General features: G+C 35.3%; 1 protein-coding gene across 1 annotated transcript; it reads right to left on the bottom strand.

Annotated features, from left to right (window-relative positions):
• Positions 1–3,882: 3,882 nt before the first annotated feature.
• On the bottom strand, positions 3,883–14,169 carry LOC113080638 (actin-binding LIM protein 1-like; the record flags this gene model as incomplete). The annotated part of the gene is made up of 2 exons (XM_026252801.1): positions 13,662–14,169; positions 3,883–4,017 (listed from the first exon to the last, which is right to left on the bottom strand). Coding segments are annotated over exons 1-2 (364 nt in total), but the record flags the coding sequence as incomplete, so codon positions are not given.
• Between the last annotated feature and the right edge of the window lie 8,890 nt (positions 14,170–23,059).

Raw genomic sequence — 23,059 nt, 5'->3', positions numbered from 1 at the left:
AACTCATTAAAAAAAATTCTCAAAGACTTGGAACAACAGCTGGTGAACGATTAAGAAAAAAAAAATTGGGGGTGAACCTTGATTTTGCAAAGGATATAATGGTTTCTTAATCATACTACATCTGTTCTTGTAACAGGATAATGCAGCATAATCAGCGCTCTTAGAAATAGCAACTGTAAAAACAGACCTCAGTGGAGGACAAAGGCCAAACCATGATTTTGAGAAAACATAATAGTCTGAAAACCTTGAAATGTCTAATCTGAACCAACAGGCTAGCTGAAACATATTTAGAGCTCATTGTGTTTCATTTTAAGCTCTTAAGAGCTCCTTTAGCCACTTTCTATTTGGAGTCTGGTTTTCCAAAACACTCCCATAAAAACAATACTGAGAGGTAACCATCTTTCATGGCTTTTCCGCACCTCATTCTGGGTCCCCTGTGGGGAGACTCAAGGCTGTGACTAATGCAGCGTGTGAGATTTACAGAGAGAACGAGTGAATGGAAGTAAAATATATGTGTACAATGTGTACGTATATGCAGGAGAGCTCTGCAGTGCTGTTATATAACTGACTCGAGTGTTTCTCATAGCCTTCTACACCATCCTCTCTGAGAAACTGAGAGACTTCTGCAGGGGCTGTATGAGGACAACTCAAACCCATGGTAGTTTCACAGATCATGTAAGAGAAATGAATTATATTTATGCAAAATCACATGTATTATTATAACATACTATTAACTATGGAAAAGGTTATTAAATGCAACTTTAACACAAGGAAAAAAAAAGGGAAAAAAGGATCCCAGCATCCTTAAGTTAACCTTAACCAAAAAAACGCATCACAACAAAATCAGTCTACTAATCAACAATATGACAGCATGGTCCTTTGAAAATGTGGAAATCATCACTGAATCATTTGATCTGATGAATAAATGAATAAGAAATAGACTCAGCAACAACGTCCTCTGACACACTTCCTACAAGCTGACTTTCATCTCTGGACGACCCAGACACAAAAGAAATTCATTAACTCCAAGATTCAGATTTCAAACTTTTGTTCATTTTCCTTCTGAGCTAATAGTTTTAGTTTTAACGTTAAATTTACATGTATTTTCATGCATTTAAGAAATTTAAGAATAATGTAAACATTTTCTAAGCATAGACTCTTAAAAATTGAAAAACTGAATTAAGTTCATGCATAAAAACAAACAAACAAACAAAACAAAAACATTTTCAAATGTTTAAATGTCTTTTGTTCTTCAAAAGCCTCTTTCTTAAGGAACAGTTCATCCAAAAATGAACATTTGAATGAACTTGAAAGGCCTTATAGGTAAGTCAATTTTAATAGACATTGGTCTTACTGTACATAATCCGTCACATTATGGAAGTAAAGCAGGTTGTGTGCCTACAAATGCATAAAAGAATGATCTAGTCGTCTGTACGCTGCTCTGAAGTGATTAGATGATTAGATAAGCTGATTATTATTTCACAGACTTACAGTAAGGATGGCATAATCCCTGAGGGTGTTAAATACAAAAGTAGATGATTAGCTCTTACAAGGATTATCTACTCCGATTACTACAGGTCGTGTTCAAATTCAACTCGTTTCTGTGTAGTCTGATCAAGAGTTTAATATCTCATCCTCATTATCACCTTGCACATGTATAATTTAAGAACTGTTCAATTCCCTAGTTCAAATATAGGCCTGCTGAGTCACTCTTTCTATCTTTTCCTCAGTTAATGTCATTGTCTCTGTCTGTGATTTATTTAGAGGCCAGTGAGGTCAGAGGTCAGAGAATGACATGAACTCAGTGCTGCGTGAGGAAAAAAGGGCTGGGTGAGGTATTGAATATACAACATGCTGTACATTTGAGATCTTTCTGTCTAGCTCTGAATGTAAAAAGAACGACAAAACAACAAACGATGACAAATCAGGCTGCTATTTTAGTGCTAAAAATGTATGTATATAGCAATTATTAAAGTTAATCTCTACTTTGAAAAATTAACTTTAAAAGTACTGCCCAAAAAACACCTTCACTGTGACAGAAATTATTTATCAATTTAAAATAACATAGAGTCATATTTTCATGTATGTAATTTAGCCCTGTGACTGTGTATAATAATAAATTATAAACAGTCAAATAATTATAATAATTAAATATATACAGTGGTGTGAAAAAGTGTTGACCCCCTTCACCTTGTCGAATCTATGCCATGAAGAAGTAAGGCAATTCTGAAGGCAAAGTTGGTCCAACCCCGTACTAGTGAAGTGTACCTAATATAGTGGCCAGGGATATATATAGCAAATTATATATAATATCATATAGCTAATTCGTTTTAATTTAATTTAATTTGAGTTGGAGTAGTGCCACAAACTTTCCAGCATACATGTGAACTTCAATTCTGATCACTACATAAATTACATATTGTGTTATTTCATAGTTTTGATGAGGATTCATTTAAAATGTGAAGAAATTGTAACAAAAATGTACAAACTTCGAGCTGTAGTGTATATATGTACAAGGTTTTTTCTATTAATCAATCCCAAAAACTGTCATGTGCCAAATATTAGATGTGACCGTGTCAGTCAGCTCTGCTTGTTCTCACTGAGCAGATCTTACATCATAACGCTGCTCTCTCTCATTGAAGAGGGACAGTGAGACAGAGGGAAAGTTTCTGGGTTAATTGGATCACAGCTCCGGCATGACAGGACTTACTTTGCAATGTAGGACTGTTTTATTTCCAGGTTTTGGTGGGGTTACTATAATGACCCTGAAGTGACGTGGTAAATCAGTCAATTAACATGAACAAACAATGAATAAAACATTTATTACTGTATTTATTCATCTTCGTTAATGTTAGTTAATGAAAATAAAGTTATTCATTGTTAGTTCATGATAATTCACAGTGCATTAACTAATGTTAACAAGCACAACTTTTTGATTTAAATAATGCATTAGTAAATGTTTAAATTAACATGAACTAAGACTTATAAATGCTGTAGAAGGATTGTTCTTGCTTAGTTCATGTTAACGAAAGTAGTTAACTAACATTAACTAATGGAACCTTATTCTAAAGTGTTACCAAAAGCGTATACTCTATGTTCTAGATTGTATATTCATTGTATAATCATTGTATCATTCAACAACTTGATCCTCGAATAAAGTATAATAATTACAATGTTTAAATTAATTAATGAAAAAAATATCAGACTCAGTATTGTTGGTTAAGCTCACCTTATGCAATATTGACTACAAATACAAGTGGGTCAGGTATATTTGTAAGACTTATTGTAGATTCTGAGAAACACATGCTAAATAGGTCAAGCTGGAGCTCATCTGTAAGAGTTACACAGTGATCCTGAATTCTGGCAGGAGAGACGAGTCAGGAGATGCACACAAGAGGTGTTAAGACAGCCTACAGAAACATTTACAGGAAAAACTCAGCAAACCAGAACTTTACAGCATCTGACAGGGAGGATTTAGCTTTGAATATGCAACCAAATGCACAAAACCTGTCAAAAACGGTCTACTTAACATTGTTCAGGTAAATCAAAAAGAACATACATTTCTTATGCTTTTCTTTTAAATTTGGGCATGGTAAAATATGACCCTGACATGTTATTAGTTTATGTTATTTGCTCTCAGTTTAAGAGTTATAACATTAACATTAACATTAACATTAACATTAACAGTAAAAGTCCAGCATATACATCTCCTTTTCTAAAAATATATAAAATAGATTCTGTCTCTGAATATTTAGTATATATCGTAATTCTAATTTACATCTCTTCCTCTTTCAGCATTTGGCTGCATGGAACTGAATGTGTCCTATGAATGTAACAGGGAATGTTGGTTTGTATATGATCATAAGACATTCATTCACTCACCTTTGCACGTGAAGCACTTGATGTGGAAGTGTTTGGCCTGCACTCGTAACACCTCTCCCTTGCACACCTCCCCACATTTAGCACAGCGTATCAAAGGCTTCTCCGTCTGTTGGTGAGCTTCCTGTGCATGGGCCACTGTACAGAAAGAACACACGTTTTGTCACTGTCTGTACTAGTATTTACGGTCACCGTGATTTTGCCAAGTAAGACATTTTCCTGGATCAACATCCTCTGATGGTCCTGGACCAACATTATTGTCCAAAAATATAAACTTATCCCAATCCCTACCCCTAAACCTAACCCTATATATATGTGTATATATATATATATATATATATATATATATATATATATATATATATATATATATATATATATATTTCAACAAGAAATCAAATTGCAAACAGTGCTGAAAAAAAGTCACAAGACTGTTTAAATGCATGTCTCTGTCTCCAATAAAATCCACTCAGCGGATCCAGTAGCATCAAATATCCCTTTAAAAAAATGCCATAACCTCAGATGTCCCCAAAACCTGAATATCAATTGTGCACCGAGACGTACTGCACGATTTCTCATTCCCCTGGAGAAAGAGTTCAGCACAGACTGTAACACACAAAGCTTTTACTATTATTGATCTGCATTTGTTTTCCATTTATTTTGCATTAGTCTGAGCATCGCTTTATCAAAAACATCCTCTACTACTGCAATCCTCTATTTGTCAAGGTTCTGCATAGGCATTGGTAGTTTCATGAAGAACCAAGAGCCATGGAATCTTTGCATTCCACAAAATGTACTTTATAGTGGAAAAGTGTTCATATTGTTAAAATGCTCTTAACACTATAGGTCATTTTTAAGAACTGTTCACTGAAAGGTTATTTGGAAAAAAACCAAAATGGTTCTTCTTATGGTGAAACCCCCCATTTGGAGGCTTTATTTTTAAGTGTACTCCATTCTAACCAGTCATTCCCTCTCCTCTCTCATCTGAGTCTACACTAAGGCTCCAGGAGGAGCGACTGATTCTGTCCCGGAGTGTTGTGCATCAAACACAGACAGTTCCTGCGCTGCCGAATCAACATCACAGGCAAAGGCTGGATGTGTGTGCTTGTGTGCTGGATTGTACGAGTCTCGTGGGATATTCATTTTGCAGACGCAGACTTTTTTCATACATATTTATGAGGTGACTCTCATTCCCTGCCCCCTTTCCACATCCTCTCCACCTTCCCGTCCCAGGCCAAACAAAGAGGGAGAGAGAGAGAGAGAGAGAGAGAGTTTTATTTGAAATAAATTTTATTTGAAATGCATAATTTGCAACATTATAAATGTCTTTACTGTCACTTTAGATCAATTTAATTTATCGTTGCGGATAAAAAGTATTAATTCCTTTAAAAGACTCCTAAAATTCTACTAGAAAAAACTGTTAACAGTTAGTTCCCTTATGCTGTAATTTTACAGTAAATTATTGTTAAATGTACAACTTTTGGAAGTAAAAATGTGACGATCCAGTGTGCGTTCTTATAATTTTAGCTTTTAATTTTCACATAGATATTCTGGTCTCTAAATATAAACCAGGTCCTTATGGAAGCCTGTATATATAAAAAAAAAAATTGCAATTGCAATTGCAATCTTTTTTTCTGTTGTATAACCTTTCTTATGGACTACAAGCCATATAAAATGACTCACTAATGTAAAAACTGCAGTGATGGGTCCCTTGTACAGCTACTGTATTTCAAGTACTTCTTACAAACTCTTAGTGAAGCTTTATAGAACACTTCCTCCACACAAGCAGGCATTTCTGCTGATTAAGCTCTGAAGTGGCACAAGATTAAGTGGGCTGGTCAAAAGAGTTAACCTACAGCTCTAAGAGCACAGCATTACTGATATTACATCAGCATCACAGACACTACAAGAATAAAATCAGATTAGTGTATGATAGAGAATGCAAGAGTTTTGCATTAGCATGTTGCTAAGCTAACAACACACTACTCCAGTAGAAATACACAGAATACACGAAGATGGAGTACATTTTTATCAGTACTTTCCAGATTCATCTATCATTTTTTATTTATTTGCTTTCCTGCAAGCTCAGTACAGTTATTATTGGGTTCTCATGCAATTCTATCTTATGATCATTGATTTGGACAAAAAAAAAAACATGGCATTAACATTGAATGTATCATGTTTTTGGACCTTAAATTACAAAGTACACTGCCCTTCAAATGCAAAAACAACAACAACAAAAAAAACACCTCAACCTAAACACTGCATCTCTGCAGATGAACTGCAGAAGGGGCGAGATGTCTTTAAAGAGACACCCTAAAAGCGATAGAGGCCACTGCAGGCGAGACACAATGACTCTACCTTCCTGTGAGCGTTGCTATGGTGACGGCTGCGGTCTACCTCACGCTTCTGCGTCCCATTTAAAACTGCAACACTGCCGAAACAACAGAGATGTGCAGCAAACTCTGATTAAACAATCCCACAAAGAACTGAGCGACAGCTCTGATCCAATAACCAGCAGACCTGACAGGTACCACTCTTCCTCTTATATAACAGTTTCTGTGATTCAGATAGCACACGGTGCATCCTGGACATAAACTATGATCATCAACATGTGTCGAGTCAATACAGCATCACAATCACCTTATATAAGAGGTGGGATCAATCCAGCATCTCTGCAGATGAAGAACCGCATGTGATCCTCAAGATTCACTTCTGATTAACCTCTAGAAATGTATGGAAGTGACTATTTACTCTTAAAGGTGTGCATTGTGGCCACATTAAGATATATAGATGGTCAGTAACTAACACCGAATCACACACACTCAATTACCTTTCTTCTTGACCATGACCATCAGTGTTAAGTGCAGATGAATCAATAATCAGCAGCAGTAGAGTCGTATCCAGTGAGATGAGAAATGCAGCATCCAAATAGCCGAACAAATAAATGAATAAGAGAGGAAACCGTGAATGACAGAAAGCTGAATGTGTCCTGTAACAACAGAGGCAGGCGGGCGCGTGCCTGCTCCCCGTACCCCTCGGCCTCCTCCTCCCTCCCTCCGTCCGTCTGTCCCATCCCCCGTTCTGTCTCATTAATCTGAGGACTCGCCCATCTTCCCCTGCAGTCTCGAAGATACCGGCTCTGCCAAGCAGTAGCTGGCAATATGGCTCAATTACACTAAAAACAGGCATCAGACAGGTCAAGTTATTCAAGGTTAATGACAAAAATTGGTAAAACCTAGTGTTTTAAAAAACAGCAGCACAGATTGGTAAGGTCAAGAGTCATCTAATGATTCTAAATAAGCATGACAAGATTTTTTTGGTAGATAAAATATTGTTACACTGAATTAAATTATTGTGTAAATTGTAGTAAAAAAATGTATGATAATGACTAATTGATCATAAAAAAAAAAAAACAGATCAGGACACATACCCATGTTCAGATTAAAAATAAATAAATCCCCTTTTGGTCTTTGACCCACCCACCCACAATAATAATAAAAAAGAAAAAAAAAAACGGAATAAAAATCACACTCTTCACCTTTAAATGTTCATTTTTAAATGTTAAATGTATTTTTTTCTAAAATATGATATATAGCTCTAAACTCTAGAAAATCAAACAAAATAAAAGAAACATCTAAAGCACAGAACAGGCCTTAAATACATAAAAATAAATGAAATAGATAAATGGCAATAGATAAATAAATAAAGATATATATATATTAAACATTTAAAAGTAAAATATTCTTCAATACAAAAATCATAAAGAAAAAAAAAAACAGTTAGAATAACTAAACTGCCAAGTCAGCGACTGTGCTGAAACAGTCCGGCCGTGTTGTCTTCACCTGACCAATCCTAACAGACAGTGCTTTAAGTGGGCCGGTAAACACCAGTACTCAGAACGTGATTTTAGCATAGCCTACCGGTAAGTTCATTTGGACATCTGTTTTAATAGAGGTTTTAATCCTTTGCCTGTGCTGCCGCTTTTCAGAGCTTCTTCCAGGTTCGGAGTATGGAGCATGAATCATTTGAACCAGTTTGGGAGTTCAAAGCGGGATCGCGAATCATTTGAGTCATTTCCGGAGTTCGTAGCGGGTTCGCGAATCATTTGAATCAGTTCGAGGAATAAGAGCGGGTTCACGAATCATTTGAGTCAGGTTGAGAGTTCGTAGCGGGTTCGCGAATCATTTGAGTCAGTTCGGGAGTTCGTAGCGAATAATTTGAGTCAATTTGGGGATCGCAAATCATTTACATCAGTTCGGGAGTGCGGAGCGGCTTCGCGGATCATTTGAATCAGTTCGAGGAATCGGTGCGGGTTCGCGAATCATTTGAGTCAGGTCGGGAGTTCGTAGCGTGTTCGCGAATCATTTGAGTCAATTTGGGGATCGCGAATCATGTGAGTCAGTTTGGGAGTTCGGAGCGGCTTCGCCGATCATTTGAATCAATTCGAGAGTTCGGAGTGGGTTCGCGAATCATTTGAGTCAATTTGGGAGTTCGGAACGGGATCGCGAATCATTTGAGTCAGTTTGGGGATCGCAAATCATTTGAATCAATTCGAGAGTTCGTAGCGGGTTCGCGAATCATTTGAGTCAGTTTGGGAGTTATTAAAAATCATTTTGCAAATTTTATTTATGTTCAGTAGTTCTTTCTAGCTCAAGCAAATCCACAAACTAATAAAAGTATTTATTATTAAGGTCGCCTGTTGACTGCTGTATATAAAACCCCTTCAATATAATTGCTGTTACCTCAGGGGATGAGGGGAGTCATCCAAAAAAAAAAAAAAAAAAAAAAAAAAAAAAAATATATATATATATATATATTTTTTTTTTTTTGTTGGCTTATAATAGAGTACCGGAACCTCTTTTGGTCTCACTTAAAGCACTGCTTACAGATCACAACAGGCTTGTCTGGGTCATGAGAGCAGACATGACATGATCTGGTTTTATTGGCCATGAATATCCCTGTGATCCTATTAGCATCATCACAGTACAACAGCAGTCTGAGTGACACGCTACATTAGCAGAAAGACTCACGAAGAAACAAAACATAATTTCTGTTTGTTAAAATAAGAACAATAATTCCACAAGCATAAACTAAAACTAAGCAGAATGCATTTTTCTGATTGGGAATATCTGGTAAACTTGCTTGTAAGTGCCAAAAAACAAAAAAGTTAAAGATTTAACATCATTAACTTAAGTCAAATCAAATTTACCCATTATTTCTTCTTCAAAAGTGCGTTCAATGCAAACACAGCTCATCTATGCATCCCCAAAGGCAATCAGAATGAATCTGGAGATTTCAGACCGCTTTTTCTGTGTGATACACATAAGGTGATGAATGAATGTGTGATCTGTTGGTGTGCCATTTAAGGATGAGACATGATCAGAGGGAACGTGAGGATCATCAACCTGAGAAGGCTGCTTGACCTCAGAACACTTCCTTCACATGCCTAGAAGCATCAATGGATGCCTTTCCAAGTAAAAACATTTCTTACCTCTTCATGGTTTAGTGCACACCTTACACAATTTTTTTTCTTGTGAAGCAAGATGACATGCAGTTACTCATCCAATTTAGATCTTAAAATGGTTTCACATGCGTCAGACTCAGCAGCTTTTTCTAATGACTAGCAAAAGCACTGCACTATTAAATAATTATTACTCACTGTAGGGCTGCACGATTATAACAAAAATCATAATTGTAGATTAATTCCTTGAAATTACAGTGGCGATTATTATTTACGATTATCACAATTTACACTGAATGATGTTTATATTATTGTTTAATGCAACTGAATGCCATATTTTTATATGAAAATAAACAAGTTGAGTGCTGTTCTATAGTATTAAGCCTCAAGTGTCACTATATACCGGATGGGTTTGTTCTTTAAATTATTAAAAAGTAAAAATATAAATGGTATTATGTTATAATAAAACAAATATGTAAATGATAAGAAAAAACCTTAAGATTGCAAAAAAATAAAATAAAAAAATAAACGCATCTTAAGCATAACATAAGTGGACTTTGAATGATTAATTGCTTCTTTGTACGATTACATAATTGTGGCATCCATAAATGTAACTGCGAAAAGAAATTCCATTAATTGTGCAGCCCTAACTCACTGTTATTTACATAAGGGCATTTTCATTGATTTGTCATCCCATTAACTTTCCCAATAAGACATCTGCAAGACTCCACACTTCCAGTGTGTCTCTGCCCTTCTCAGATGACCCTGTAAAAGCTCTTAGTCATCCACTGTATGTCAGGAAGTACACTCCTCTCATTGGGCCAAACAGATCTATACAGAAGATTCTGGAAAGCAAGGCTGAGGAAAATGCAATTTGAAAATAAATCGACAAATATGTAGTTACAAGCCTTTACAAGCACAGGATGAGTTCAGTGCAATGAAAGAAAGGTCACAATAGATGATTTTTGACTACTTTTAAATTGACTTAAAAAAAAAAAGAAAAGGCATTTAACTGAGCGACTGTTGTTGTTTCATTGTCCCCATTATCTACAAGAAACACAACGACAATGGGGACAGAGTTCAAATGTTTGGGGACGGTAAGATTTTTTATGTTTTTGAAAGAAATCTAATGCTTTTCAAGGCTGCATTTAATCAAAAATACTGTAAAACTGTAATATTTACAATTTTATTATTTAATTTATTCCTGTGATGCAATGCTGAATTTTCAGCATCACCACTCCAGTTTTCAATGTCTCATGGGTTTTCAGAAATCATTCTAATAGGGTAATTTTCTTTTCTTTTTTCTCTCAGTGTTGAAAGCTGTTGTGTTGTGAAAATATTTTTGTGGAAACTGATACATGTTTTTACTTTTACCTTTATTCGGGAAGGATTCTGTGATTAATTAAAGATCTAAAGAACTGTGTTTATTTAAAATTGAAATATTTTGCACCATTTTAAATGTAATTTACTGTTATTACAAATTAAAAGCATCCTTACTGAATAACAGTATGTATTTAAAAAAATAAGAAGAAGAAAGAAATGCCTTCCTTAACACAATCTAAATTAAGTTTCATTTCCACTGATCAGTGTGTGTAAATCTTTACCAAAACAACAGCAAATCCCAATAAATCCAAAGACTGAGGAAATCTGACATGCTGGATTTGACTGATGGTTCTCTTGTAATATTAAAGCCTTTTGGTTGCCTCAAGCATGCTTGAAGAAGTTTAGTTACATAAAACTTAAAATCATTTTGAGCAGCAGTAACCATCATTTTTGACATCCATGTAGTGATTAATGCATTGCATAATGCTCTTTCCTCTTCATACACGCACCCAGAGAAGTTTTATGTGTTAAGATCCTGTCCTGTTTCCTGTCATTAAAGATGGGAACTATACCTCTTGATTAGCATTAATTACTTCCATCCCATTAACAGCATGCAATCCTTTTTAGCAATTGAGACAATCACTTTCATAATCTCCTTTAGCACATTTACAACCAGTGGAAACTCAAAGCACAGTGCACCACTAACACAAGTGAAGCACATCTACTGAACGGACAAAGGTAGATCATGCCATTAAACATCTGTTTAGACAGGATGATCTCATTTGTACGCATATGCAAACTTTCACCGCCCATTTTTGAACATTCGGAAAGACACTGACAAATACAATGTCCGTAAGTATTGTATTGATAGTATCCAAAATGTATAGCCTCTCACATTTGTACAACTTTTAACCTGTTAAATGTCACTGTCCCGTAAACGGGACGCCTAAATTTACTTCAATATATTACAATTATATCCTAATCTAATCATGACAAACTATATATCGTTGGAAAGGTCTAAGACTCCTAAATAGATATTTGACCACGTTTTGTTGTTAAAAATTATGAAGGAACAGTAAAAGATTAATTTCTAAGAAGAGTGCACCTCAAAACATATACATCATAACATGAGTTCTGACCTTTGTCACAAAAAAATCTACTCCGCTTCCTTTTTCCCTATCACATGTTTTAGTAATCATCATAAATTATATATCATTTGAAAGCTTATATACTCCAAATTCATCTTATGAAAACCATTTTGAAATCGGACACTGCGTTACCATGGAAATCTTACTTTAAAATCTTTTAGCGTGGTCCTCCCCCTTAGTGGGAGGGGTCATATTCCAAATATATTACGGTCTTTTAGAATCAAAACTTTTCATAATCTTGACAAAATACATATCGTTGGAAAGGTCTGAGTCTCAAGATTCCATATTTGGTGGTTATTTTGTCATAGACATAATATTGAAAGAGAAATTGATACATTTGTGACAAACAAATGCATCCAAAAAATTCAATGCAGTTTCAATGGCCCCCGGTGGCTTTTTGTGGTATAACACCTGAACAAAATTGCATATGAACCTACATTTTTTTTATATCAACTTCAAATTTGGAACACAACTTATTTAGATATATGGCTTTAATTTTATAGCAATTTTGGATTAAAACATATTTTATAAAATATTTATTTTATATAAAATATAATAAAAATAAAATAATAAATGTATTTACAGTAAATTTAAACTTCTATAACTTTTTTATGCTTTCCTTTTTTTTTAAATGATTTCACTTCTGCAATAATCTGCAGATTGTCTTCTTTAAAAAGAGACCAACCTTTGGTCTGTATTCAAAAGCGTTTATGAATTATAACAATTTAAGTGTGAATAGTGTACTTTCATGTGTATGTTCAAAAATGGGGGTGACAGTTAAAAGGTTAAAGTCAAGACCTTTTTATGAAGAAATCCAGATGGAAATTGTAAAAGTTGGTGGCCCTCTTCATATGTGTAGAGATTTTAGACTATCTTCTCTATTGCAGTTACACGCTCTCGTGCTGTTGCTGTATGATTTCCATGCATACTTAAGCACTGCGGTTTTAAAACAAGTGATTTTAAGCTTCTGAAATGCAGTCAGCAGTGAAAGAGAACTCATTTCATATTAAACAGAGTTATTTTTTCCTGCTATAGGCCTTGAACGGTTAAGTACACACACGTTTGTGTCAAAATGCCGGTTTTAGCAAATATCCTCATAAACAGTAATTTAGGTCTCAAGTGAAAGGAAACAAATGAGAAAGAAAAACAAGTATTTTGGATTTTGGAAAGTGACAGCAGTCTAATATTTCTGCTGTCTGTCATTCATGTCAATCAAACAACAAAAGAGAGAAAATCTCTCACTGCTCGACTAAATCATTTTGTAAATTTAATAAGAAATATATATTTAATTTACAAAGTGAAGAATATGCAATGTTTTTATACATTATAGAAAGAATGCATTTGTTATTTGTTTGTTCAATTGTATTTTTTTTCTTATTGCTTGTAGTTAGTTCATTTTATTTATTCGTTAAATGTTTACTTGTCATCAGTGAGCTTTAGTTTTCTTTTTTTTTAAGGCTAGTATTAGTTTTTTTTTTAGATATTGAAACTGGTGACAAGAATTATGAAATTTGTATGGTAACAAAAATGTTGATATCATAAAGAAATTATTTAAAACAAAAATAATTATATTGTGATATATATTGGTCATATCGTTCACCGCTAAGAAAATAAGATAAAAAGCTTAATGTGTGCATACCAATAAATACACTTTACATGCAAATAAATAAATACTAATGAAATCATGTTGGAGGTGAAGACACAACATAACTAGGACACACTAAGTTTCTCATAAATGTTCCATTAAACAAATACCAATGTTCAGTCGATAATTTGACTAAATTTGACTGCTTTCTGGAGCAAAACGAATTGAAATGACATTCAGCTATTTCCATAACTGTTCATACCAGGTGACAGGCTCTCAGTCAGGTAATAGTCTTCAGGGTTGATGAACGGCAGCTGCTGCATCACAGACTCTTTCGGCACGAGGTACAGCACTTCTGCCACACGTCCGTCCTCTATGACAGATATGCGTTTTACAGAGTTTGTGCGTTTGATCCGGGTGCGATCCACTTGCTGACTGCGTCCAGATCCGCAGAGTTTCCCCAGGCTGTTCAAAGTGGGAAGGGAAGGCATGGCGGCAGGACCACAGAATTCTCAATTAGTCCTCAAAACTATGCTTTAGGACTTTGTCTGCTGCACAATAGACTCAATATCCGAGCTAAATGAAGACAATTTATCTCCTAGATTGCCCTTTGACCCAGCGGTCAGAGGTCACGATTCAAGCAAGTGAGTCTGCAGAGAGGGCCAAACTCCAACCAAAAGTCCTCTGATCTTCAGATTAACAAATCTTAAATCTTCAACCAAACACTTGCTTGTCCCGATTAAGCGATTTCCAGATTTAATGCTCCTCACCTGAAAATGATACGTCTTACCTCTGCTTCAGGTGAAGACCACGGGTGAACCCCATGCCAGAGTGGAGTGTAAGAAGTGACTCGAAAAGCTCCTGGCTTCTCCTAAGAGGATTAACCCTGACGTCTACTCTGTGATTATCTCTCGGACGGGGCCAAGCAATGCCACCATAGTATCTGCAATGGTACATGCTGGTAAAATGGCAAGAGAGAAGTTTACAGACAAAACTAAAAATACTGTGCTCTACATTCAAATAAAGCATGGTCAGCTTTTAGACAATTCTCAAGCACAGGCTGTATTTTATTAATATACTCTTAAAACTAAAGATCATTTTTATTGACATTCATGGTTCCATTTAATATCCACAGAACCCTTCCATTCCACCAAAGGTTCTTTATGGTGGAAACCGGTTCTTTAGAATGTTAAAATGTTCTTAAAAGGAAGAAAAAGAAAAAAGAAAAAGAACCATTCACTAAAAAGTTCATTGGGGAACCCAAAATGCTTCTTCTATGGCACTGCTTCGAAAACCACAAGATTAGCTGGAAACACATCTTTGCCGATTCTGAGAGAAGCAGATCAATAATGATGCTTAAATTAAATTAAAAATTTCCAAAGAAAAGCCATTGGAATGAAAAAATCTGATTATTAGTTACAATTAAAAAAGAAGTTTTTTTTTTTTTTTTACCCATATTTTAAACTACTGTAGCCCAAATAATGTCTTAAATGAGATTAGAGAACAACAACCATTGCAAATTCATGAATCCCACCCACACCTCACCAGTTGTTCCTTCACCCCAGAGAAAATAGGTGAGAACATATGGTCATAAATTAACACACCGCCTTGACTCTCTGGAAAAAAGCCAGTTTATGCTACTGGGGATTGTCTCCTAAACATACAGTATGTCTCTTCTGTCACACAGTCATTGCAATCAGATTTTTCGTTTATTTTTTACCTTCGTTTGATATTGAAACTACAGCTATATTTCCTGTTCTGCTGACTGGTGGACCTTCATTATTACTTTTAAACCTTACTGCCAACTTTCTGGGTAGAATACCAGTTGGTGGTAAAAAGTGATTTACAAATCAAATCAAATTAGAAAAGAATTACAAATATAAAACAGAATTACATATATTTTATATATATATACACAAACACACACATGCACATATTGACATTATTAAAAATGAATAAATATAATTGTAATATAATTAAAATAAAATATTTAAACTATATAATATAGTAATTATTATAGAATCATTTACTAATAAAAATAATAAAGTAAATAAATTATAATATAATATCTAAGAATACAAAATGTACATAACACATCCAAACAAAATCTGATAAAAAACTAGCTTGGTAAATGACACCGATGTTAATCACTGTAATTCAAACATTGTTTAGGAAAAAAAAAAAAAAAACACTGTCCTTATAGTGCTTTAGTCACTGTCCTTGACTGACTGAGATAATTCACCAAATGCTAATAAATCCTGGAGAAAAGCACCAACCCACAGCCTTTATGAAATGACACGGTGAAGAATCAGATTTAAAAACAGAAGTGTGGTGCTCTAACAGAGACTCTGCCCTCGAGAGAGGCTGTGGATCAGTAGTTTATGCTTATTAAACAGACACAGAGCGTGTTCTAAAACCTACAGAAACGACTACATAAGAAGTCTTTTAACAAAGGTTGTTTAAAAAGGCAATTATCTTGCTTTACGAACTTCTTTTGGCTAAACTGCTGCATCATGTTTACCCTGGACGAAGAAGGTAACTCCATTTCCAATACAACAACTTTACTGAAAAATCTGTGTAAGGACACATATGTTTATTATATATATTTGTATGTGTACACATTTTTTAAATTTGAATGTTATGTTACATTTTTGTGTAATATTTAATATTTTCTAATATTTAATAATATCGTATAACATGATGGCACTAGGTTTTTAAAAAGAGCCTCAAAGGGTTTTGCAGATGCTGCAGATTTTATAACAGACTGAGGAGGATAAGTATTATGCATGTAATCTTTAAACTGTCAAATGCTGAACATAATTTACATGTCAGCTGAAAATTAGATTTTAAAGGAGGGGAAAAGAGAGATGTAACGAGATGGATTTAGAGTGATTGAGATGAAAAAGGGATGAACTTGCATTTCTGGTGATGTTTCTCTGCTTCTGAGTGATGTAGGGCTTCATGAATAATCCAGCTCTGCTGTCTCTGTTATATGAAGATCTCTTCTGATCTCTCTCAAGGCCTTTCACATGACTCATGAACTATGTTTACCTCAACATGAAAAGCATTTCAAAAAATGTCATGAAAAGGAGAAAATAAATGTACCAATAAACACGGAAAACATTTGTGCTTAGAACAAAAATGTTCCTATAATTACTTTGATACAACGCAAAAAGGTACGGAAGAACTCGCCGAATATTAAACTTTACTGCCTCTGGATGCTCTTGGTGAATTTAAATTAATTCAAGAAGGGTATTCAAATGTATTGGGCAGTATTGAAGTTAAAATGTTAAAAGTTAAGATGCCTCAGGCTAAGTTGGTTGACTGATAGGGGTTTTCAGTAGCTGCACAGAGCATATTTGGCCAATCAGAAACTCTGCTTGTCTATCATTTTGTGCATTTTGGACTAAGCACACAGATTTGAGACATCAGTGTTTTCGAAAAAGAGGTTCAAGAAATAGCTTAATCAATTTAATAACAATAAGATGTTAAATTGCTGATAATGAAAATCGCTGAAATTGAACACTTTAAACAGTTTACCCAGCACAACACAACAGACGCGTAGATATTGTTTTAGTTGAATATTCAAAGGATAATTTTTTGTTTTAAATTGTGAATACTTCTGTTAATCAATCATGTATGTATATATGTATAAAACACAAAAATATATAACACATATATATATATATATATATATATATATATATATATATATATATATATATATATATAACAGATAGATATAGAGACAGAGAGATTTCTAATTTTGATTAGTGCAGTATTACAACTCTAAATCTGCACAATATTTGCTGTAATCCTAAAAATTGGTAAATGACTTCCATCTGTTTTTGTTTGATTGCAACAAATGCCAAAAAATCATCTTAATCTCTACTCATATGATACTTGAGCTCTAACATTTTAAACATGCCTCAAACTTGAACAACAAATAAACTGAGGAGTTCAACATGCTCTTGAGCACTGAAATCATTCATCCACCGTCAGACATCAGTTCAGTATCTGAGCAAGGCAACACTGGGACCACAGAGCACCAAAGTCAATGGATGGGCAGGACAACATGTCCTTCTCATATATGTTTTAGATGGCACGCCAAGCTCTCACATCTATGTTAATCTTTATCTTATAAAATATGTATTGTTCTCTTCACTCACTTCTGCCTTTCCTTTATGGAGGAGTTTCTACTGTGATGTGAAGCGTACAGCAAATTAGCTCCAACTAAATACAGCAAATTAAAGGCAGAGGTAGAGTGAGATTGAATCTTTTTGCTGCACAGCCAACCGCCCTGTTTCTCCTAACAAAACCCAGTCCTGTTTCAGCACACATATTACAAAGCAAAACGATGCCACATGAACACAAGCCGAGTGCAAACACAAAGAAAACAAACCTCTTATAGAGACAAGCACATAAATCATGTGCAAAACTGCGCTTACCATCCAATCCGAAGCAGGACGTAATTTTTTGGGCGTAGTTGCACAGTCCATCGTAAGGAGGCTGTTTCTGCTGGTGCACTGCACTCTTCTCCCCCATCTCTACTGACAGACATAAACACACTCACACCCTTCCAACCTCATACACTCACAGGACGGCCCGACAAGACCTTCTGAGGCTGCGTCCTCATCAATAATTCACATTCGCACACGGCCACGCACACTCACGAAAGTGCTGATGCTGTGTGTCCTCGCTGCATGCATTCTGGTGTCCGGACTGGGAGGAAGTGGAGGAGGAGACTCAGGTTACCGTGGCACCGGTTGCCAAGGATAGGCCAGTGATGGCGCAGTCTAACAGGTAGAGGTCTGCTGCCCTGGTGCAGAAGCAGGGCGGGGCAATTATGGGATGAGCAGCGCTACTGTTGGACACAAAGATGAAAGAACACACACACACACACACACTTGCATTTGTGGTTTATGGGGACTCTCCATAGGCATAATGGTTTAAACTGTACAAACTGTATTTTCTATTGCCCTACACCTAAACCTACCCCTTACAGAAAAATACTGGCAATTTTTGTATTTCATAAAACTCCGTTTTGTATGTTTTTTTAAGCCTTTTGTTTTACAGGGACACAGGAAGTGTCCTCATAAACCATGTTTACATTGTAGTACCCATGTCATTATACACATTTGTCCTCATAAACCATATATATACTACACACACACACACACTACAATCCAGTCTACTGTTAGAAAAATGCTTCTTCCTAGTTGTCCACTGTGTCTATGGAAGTCATTTTCTGTCACAGTTGATAAAAAAAATGAATTAAGTCATTACTATTAGCTGGTATGTCATTATATTAAGAAAGTTTCTCATTATTAACAATTACGGTTTATGTTTTTTGTTTATATTATTTATTATTGTTTATCCCATTATAATTTCCTACAGAACCATTTTATTTAAATGTTAATAAACCCAGCTTTCATGGTTTGCAATAATGATCAACAGACAGTGTTTTTTTTTTTTATGTTATGTTTTTCTGATGTTGATATCTAGGGTGGAAGATGGCCAGTAAAATGCTTGTACACAGACTTTGTTATTATATTATATTTTCAAAAAATGCTTTTCTTTTTAGCTGTCTATTCATCAAATAATCCTGAAGAATTTCAAAAAAATTATTCCACAAAAATATTAAGCAGCACAACTAATTTCAACATTGATAATAATCAATGTTTCTTGAGCAGCAGATCAGCACATTAGAATGATTTCTGAAGGATCATGTGACTGAATGATGCTGAAAATTCATCTTTGACATTACAGAAAATTGTTTTACTTGTAAATTGTAATATTTGTAATAACATTGCTGTTTTTTTATGATCAAATAAATACAGCATTGGTGAATATAAGATGCACTGATAAAACAATGCTTCAAGATCTCAAAAATATTTTATTAATTTAAAGATAAAAAAGTTGTTTTTTATCTTTAAATTAATAAAACATTTTTGTGATCTTATCTGAAGCAAGTGCTTTCCTATAAATCTGAAGTGATTATGTGCTTTCCTATAGAAAAGGGGTGCAAATAAAGTACAATAAGATGATTTTATCTTTCAGGATGTTGCTTGGACTTGCATTAGTGGTAAAGCTGCTTCACTCCTTCACACAGTTCATCCTCTGAACATGGCGTAGTTCAATAACATGGACTGATATATTGATTGACCTAAGAGCACCAGCATTAAAACAATAAAATGCTGAGCTGTGATACGAAACCACTTGGACATTCCACAAACCTCAGTTGCACTTAACATTGCACCATTAATATATTATGTGTATTTAACAGGTACAGTTTTTCCCGTTGTTATGTGAAACTAATTGAAATTGTAAAACATATTGAACGTGGAAACGAAAACAAGATTTTGAGGGATACACTTATAATCTTTAAAATTAAGGTTCCAACTTTCAAAGACGTTTTAGTCGACTGGAAGATTTTTAAAGCTGTTTTATGGAGCTTTTGTCTCCTGGAAGACAGAAAGATGTTTTTATAGTTAAACAACAGTACAATCCATTGAATTTACACACTGTAATTCAGTTCCACAGAGCCTCGTTTTCATTCCTGAGAGACGCTGTGTAAGGTTCAAGTTTGCCAGGTTTTCACAACAAAACTTACCCAATTGCTTCTCAAAACTAGCCCAATAGCGTTTCGAGGGTGGTCCCCGATAAAAATTGCGTTCTGGGCAGTGCTTTAAGTGGCCCAAAAGAGGTGTCGGTACTCTATTAAAAATATTTTCTTTTTTTTTTTTTTTTTTTTTTTTATGACTCCCCTCATCCCCTGAGGTATACAACTATATTGAAGGGGTTTTATATACAGCAGTCAACAGGCGACCTTAATAATAAATAATTTTATTAGTTTGTGGATTTGCTTGAGCTAGAAAGAACTACTGAACATAAATAAAATGTGCAAAAGGATTTTTAATAACTCCCGAACTGACTCAAATGATTCGCGATCCCGTTTCGAACTCCCGACCTGACTGATATGATTCGCGAACCCGCTCCGATTCCTCGAACTGATTCAAATGATCCGCGAAGCCGCTCCGAACTCCCGAACTGATTCAAATGATTTGCGATTCCCAAGCTGACTCAAATGATTTGCGATCCCGTTCCAAACTCCCAAACTGACTCAAATGATTCGCGATCCCCACATTGACTCAAATGATTCGCGAACCCGCTACGAACTCCCGAACTGACTCAAATGATTCGCGAACCCGCTACGAACTCCCGAACTGACTCAAATGATTCGCGATCCCGCTTCGAACTCCCGAACTGGTTCAAATGATTCACGCTCCATACTCTGAACCTGGAAGAAGTTCTGAAAAGCGGCAGCGTAGGCAAAGGATTAAAACCTATATTAAAACAGATGTCCAAATGAATTTACCTGTAAGCTAAAATCACGTTCTGGGTGCACAGAGAGGTGGCGGTGCGCTCAAGAGCTATATTTGGAAGTGGAGGTACTGAGTACTGGTGCTTACTGGCCCACTTAAAGCACTGGTTCTGGGGGATAAAATGCAAGTTTTTGAGCGGAGTTCCGCAGGTAAAATTATAATTTTAGGGGCTAAATATCACATTATTGGGGTCGCTTCAACCCGATGACATGAAAAACAACCCGCGGCAACCGTTTTAAAACCGCGGACTAGCCAAGGTTATACTTTAAGCTTCTGCAATCGGTTTTTTTTCAGGCATAAACACACCAGAAGAAACATGGTAATCACAAAGTGGTGTGACAACTAACCCCGGTCTTGCTTTATTGTGGTGACTGGTGAGCTCTACTCTGGTGCCATCTGGTGTATGACTGAAGTGTTACGATACCATTTTTGAAAAAAAAAAAAAAAAAAAAAACGACATTCTGACACACTGTCATTAAATTATTATAAACCTTAATTCACTTAACGAGTTGAGTGCAAGTTATTGAGTAAACAATGTGTTATATTATGGATGAGAGATTCAGAGAAGATCGAAATCGATTTTAATACAGCATTCACGACGAGCCTGATAAAAAGCGCTCATATTCTGCAGCATGAGCAGGTAATGCCAGTGACTGGAATTACTGGACAGACAGGTGCTGTCTGATGATGATATGATGATAATGCATAAACGCGTGTTCCACTCACCGCGCACAGACATGCCCGATAACGCCGCGTCCGGTCCGGATGGAAGTGATCCCGATCGGTTCCTTTCTGTTTTGTCAGAGAATAAAGTGCACGGATCTGATCAGCCAAGGTTTAGAATTTAGGGGCGCTAGTACTAATATACAGCGACCTGCCTAAATAATTTCTCTCAGCAATAGTTTTGATCAAACAGATATATGTGTAGCTCATTGGCTACCACTGATATCACCCGAGAAGTAAATACGCTAGAAAATGCAAAGACGCAAATTTAACATGGGACATACAGTCGAAGTGATTAAAACATGCGTGCACGGTTCAGACGAAAGATAAGGTTGTCCCCTTTTTAACTTCGTTATGTTGGTTTCGTCTGCTTCTATTTCTTTTTACATTTTATTATTCACAATATTATTATAAAAAAAAAGAAAAGAACCAAGTATATAACATACAGTCAAATTATATATATAAAAATACAAATGATTAAAATTTTATAATCATTTTGATTGTATATATTTGGTTTAAGGCTTGGAATAAAAGTGACTTATTTTGCAAATGAATATATATATATATATATATATATATATGGACTGTATTTTTTTTCACTTGTAAAATGACCTTTTTTTTAATGTGATAAATCCCTTATTTTCCCCTCCTTTACATAGTTGAGATGCTATGAACAGTCATACCTCCACAATTAACCAGTTGTGACTGCTCCTCTCTGTAGTTCTCATTTATATATATATATATAAATTTTCACTGGCCACGGACACACTGTATAATTTTGGGAGTGAAAATTTGCAGAAATGAAGGTCCAAACTACAGCCCACGGGCCATCTGCATCAGCCTGTGAGTTTTTAAAATTAGAACATAAGATGGACCACCATGAAATGAAATTAAACCCATAACCTGAACTGACCGGTAGGGTTGCCCTCTTAAGACAGCTAAATACACCAACTCCACAAACTTCATCCACTGCGAGAGTTCAACGGGAGTTCAGAAAATGTTCGATTTCCACTGGGAGAGAGCCACATCCAATCTGCATCTTCTGAAGTGAAATATTAGCAATAAGCAACAATGCAAAAACATTAAATTTAGTCAGAATAAACTGCACAATAAAACCAATCAATAACAAAATTGAAGAAAGCAAATGTTTTAATTAGGACGGAGTGAAATTAATTAAATGTAAGCCACCGGACACAGCAAACCTCTTTAAAGAGATTTACAGGCCCAGCAGAATCAAGCAACTGAGATCACATGACATTTCATCCCTAAAATGGTAACCGGTTAACTTTCTTTTTCTTCTAAAAAGTGTCACATTGTGACACCATGGCAGTGGTGTACAAATTCAACAGAAGATCCCTCCTGACAAACGAGTGAGCTACATCTACAAGTGACGGGAATAAATCAGTCAAGCAGAACAGTGATTGGGTCGAAGCAGATAAATTACATATTCAGAAGAAAAAAAAAAAAAAACAGAAAAAGCAGAAAGCTCAGAAATATTTTAACAAATGGAAAACATTGATTTACAACTTAAAAAAAATAATAATAAAATGGA

The sequence above is a fragment of the Carassius auratus genome, unplaced genomic scaffold, assembly GCF_003368295.1.
Source record: "Carassius auratus strain Wakin unplaced genomic scaffold, ASM336829v1 scaf_tig00031942, whole genome shotgun sequence".
NCBI classification, from domain to species: Eukaryota; Metazoa; Chordata; class Actinopteri; order Cypriniformes; family Cyprinidae; genus Carassius; species Carassius auratus.
Note: the sequence above shows the minus strand (reverse complement) of the source record. Positions and strands in the feature narration are given on the sequence as shown.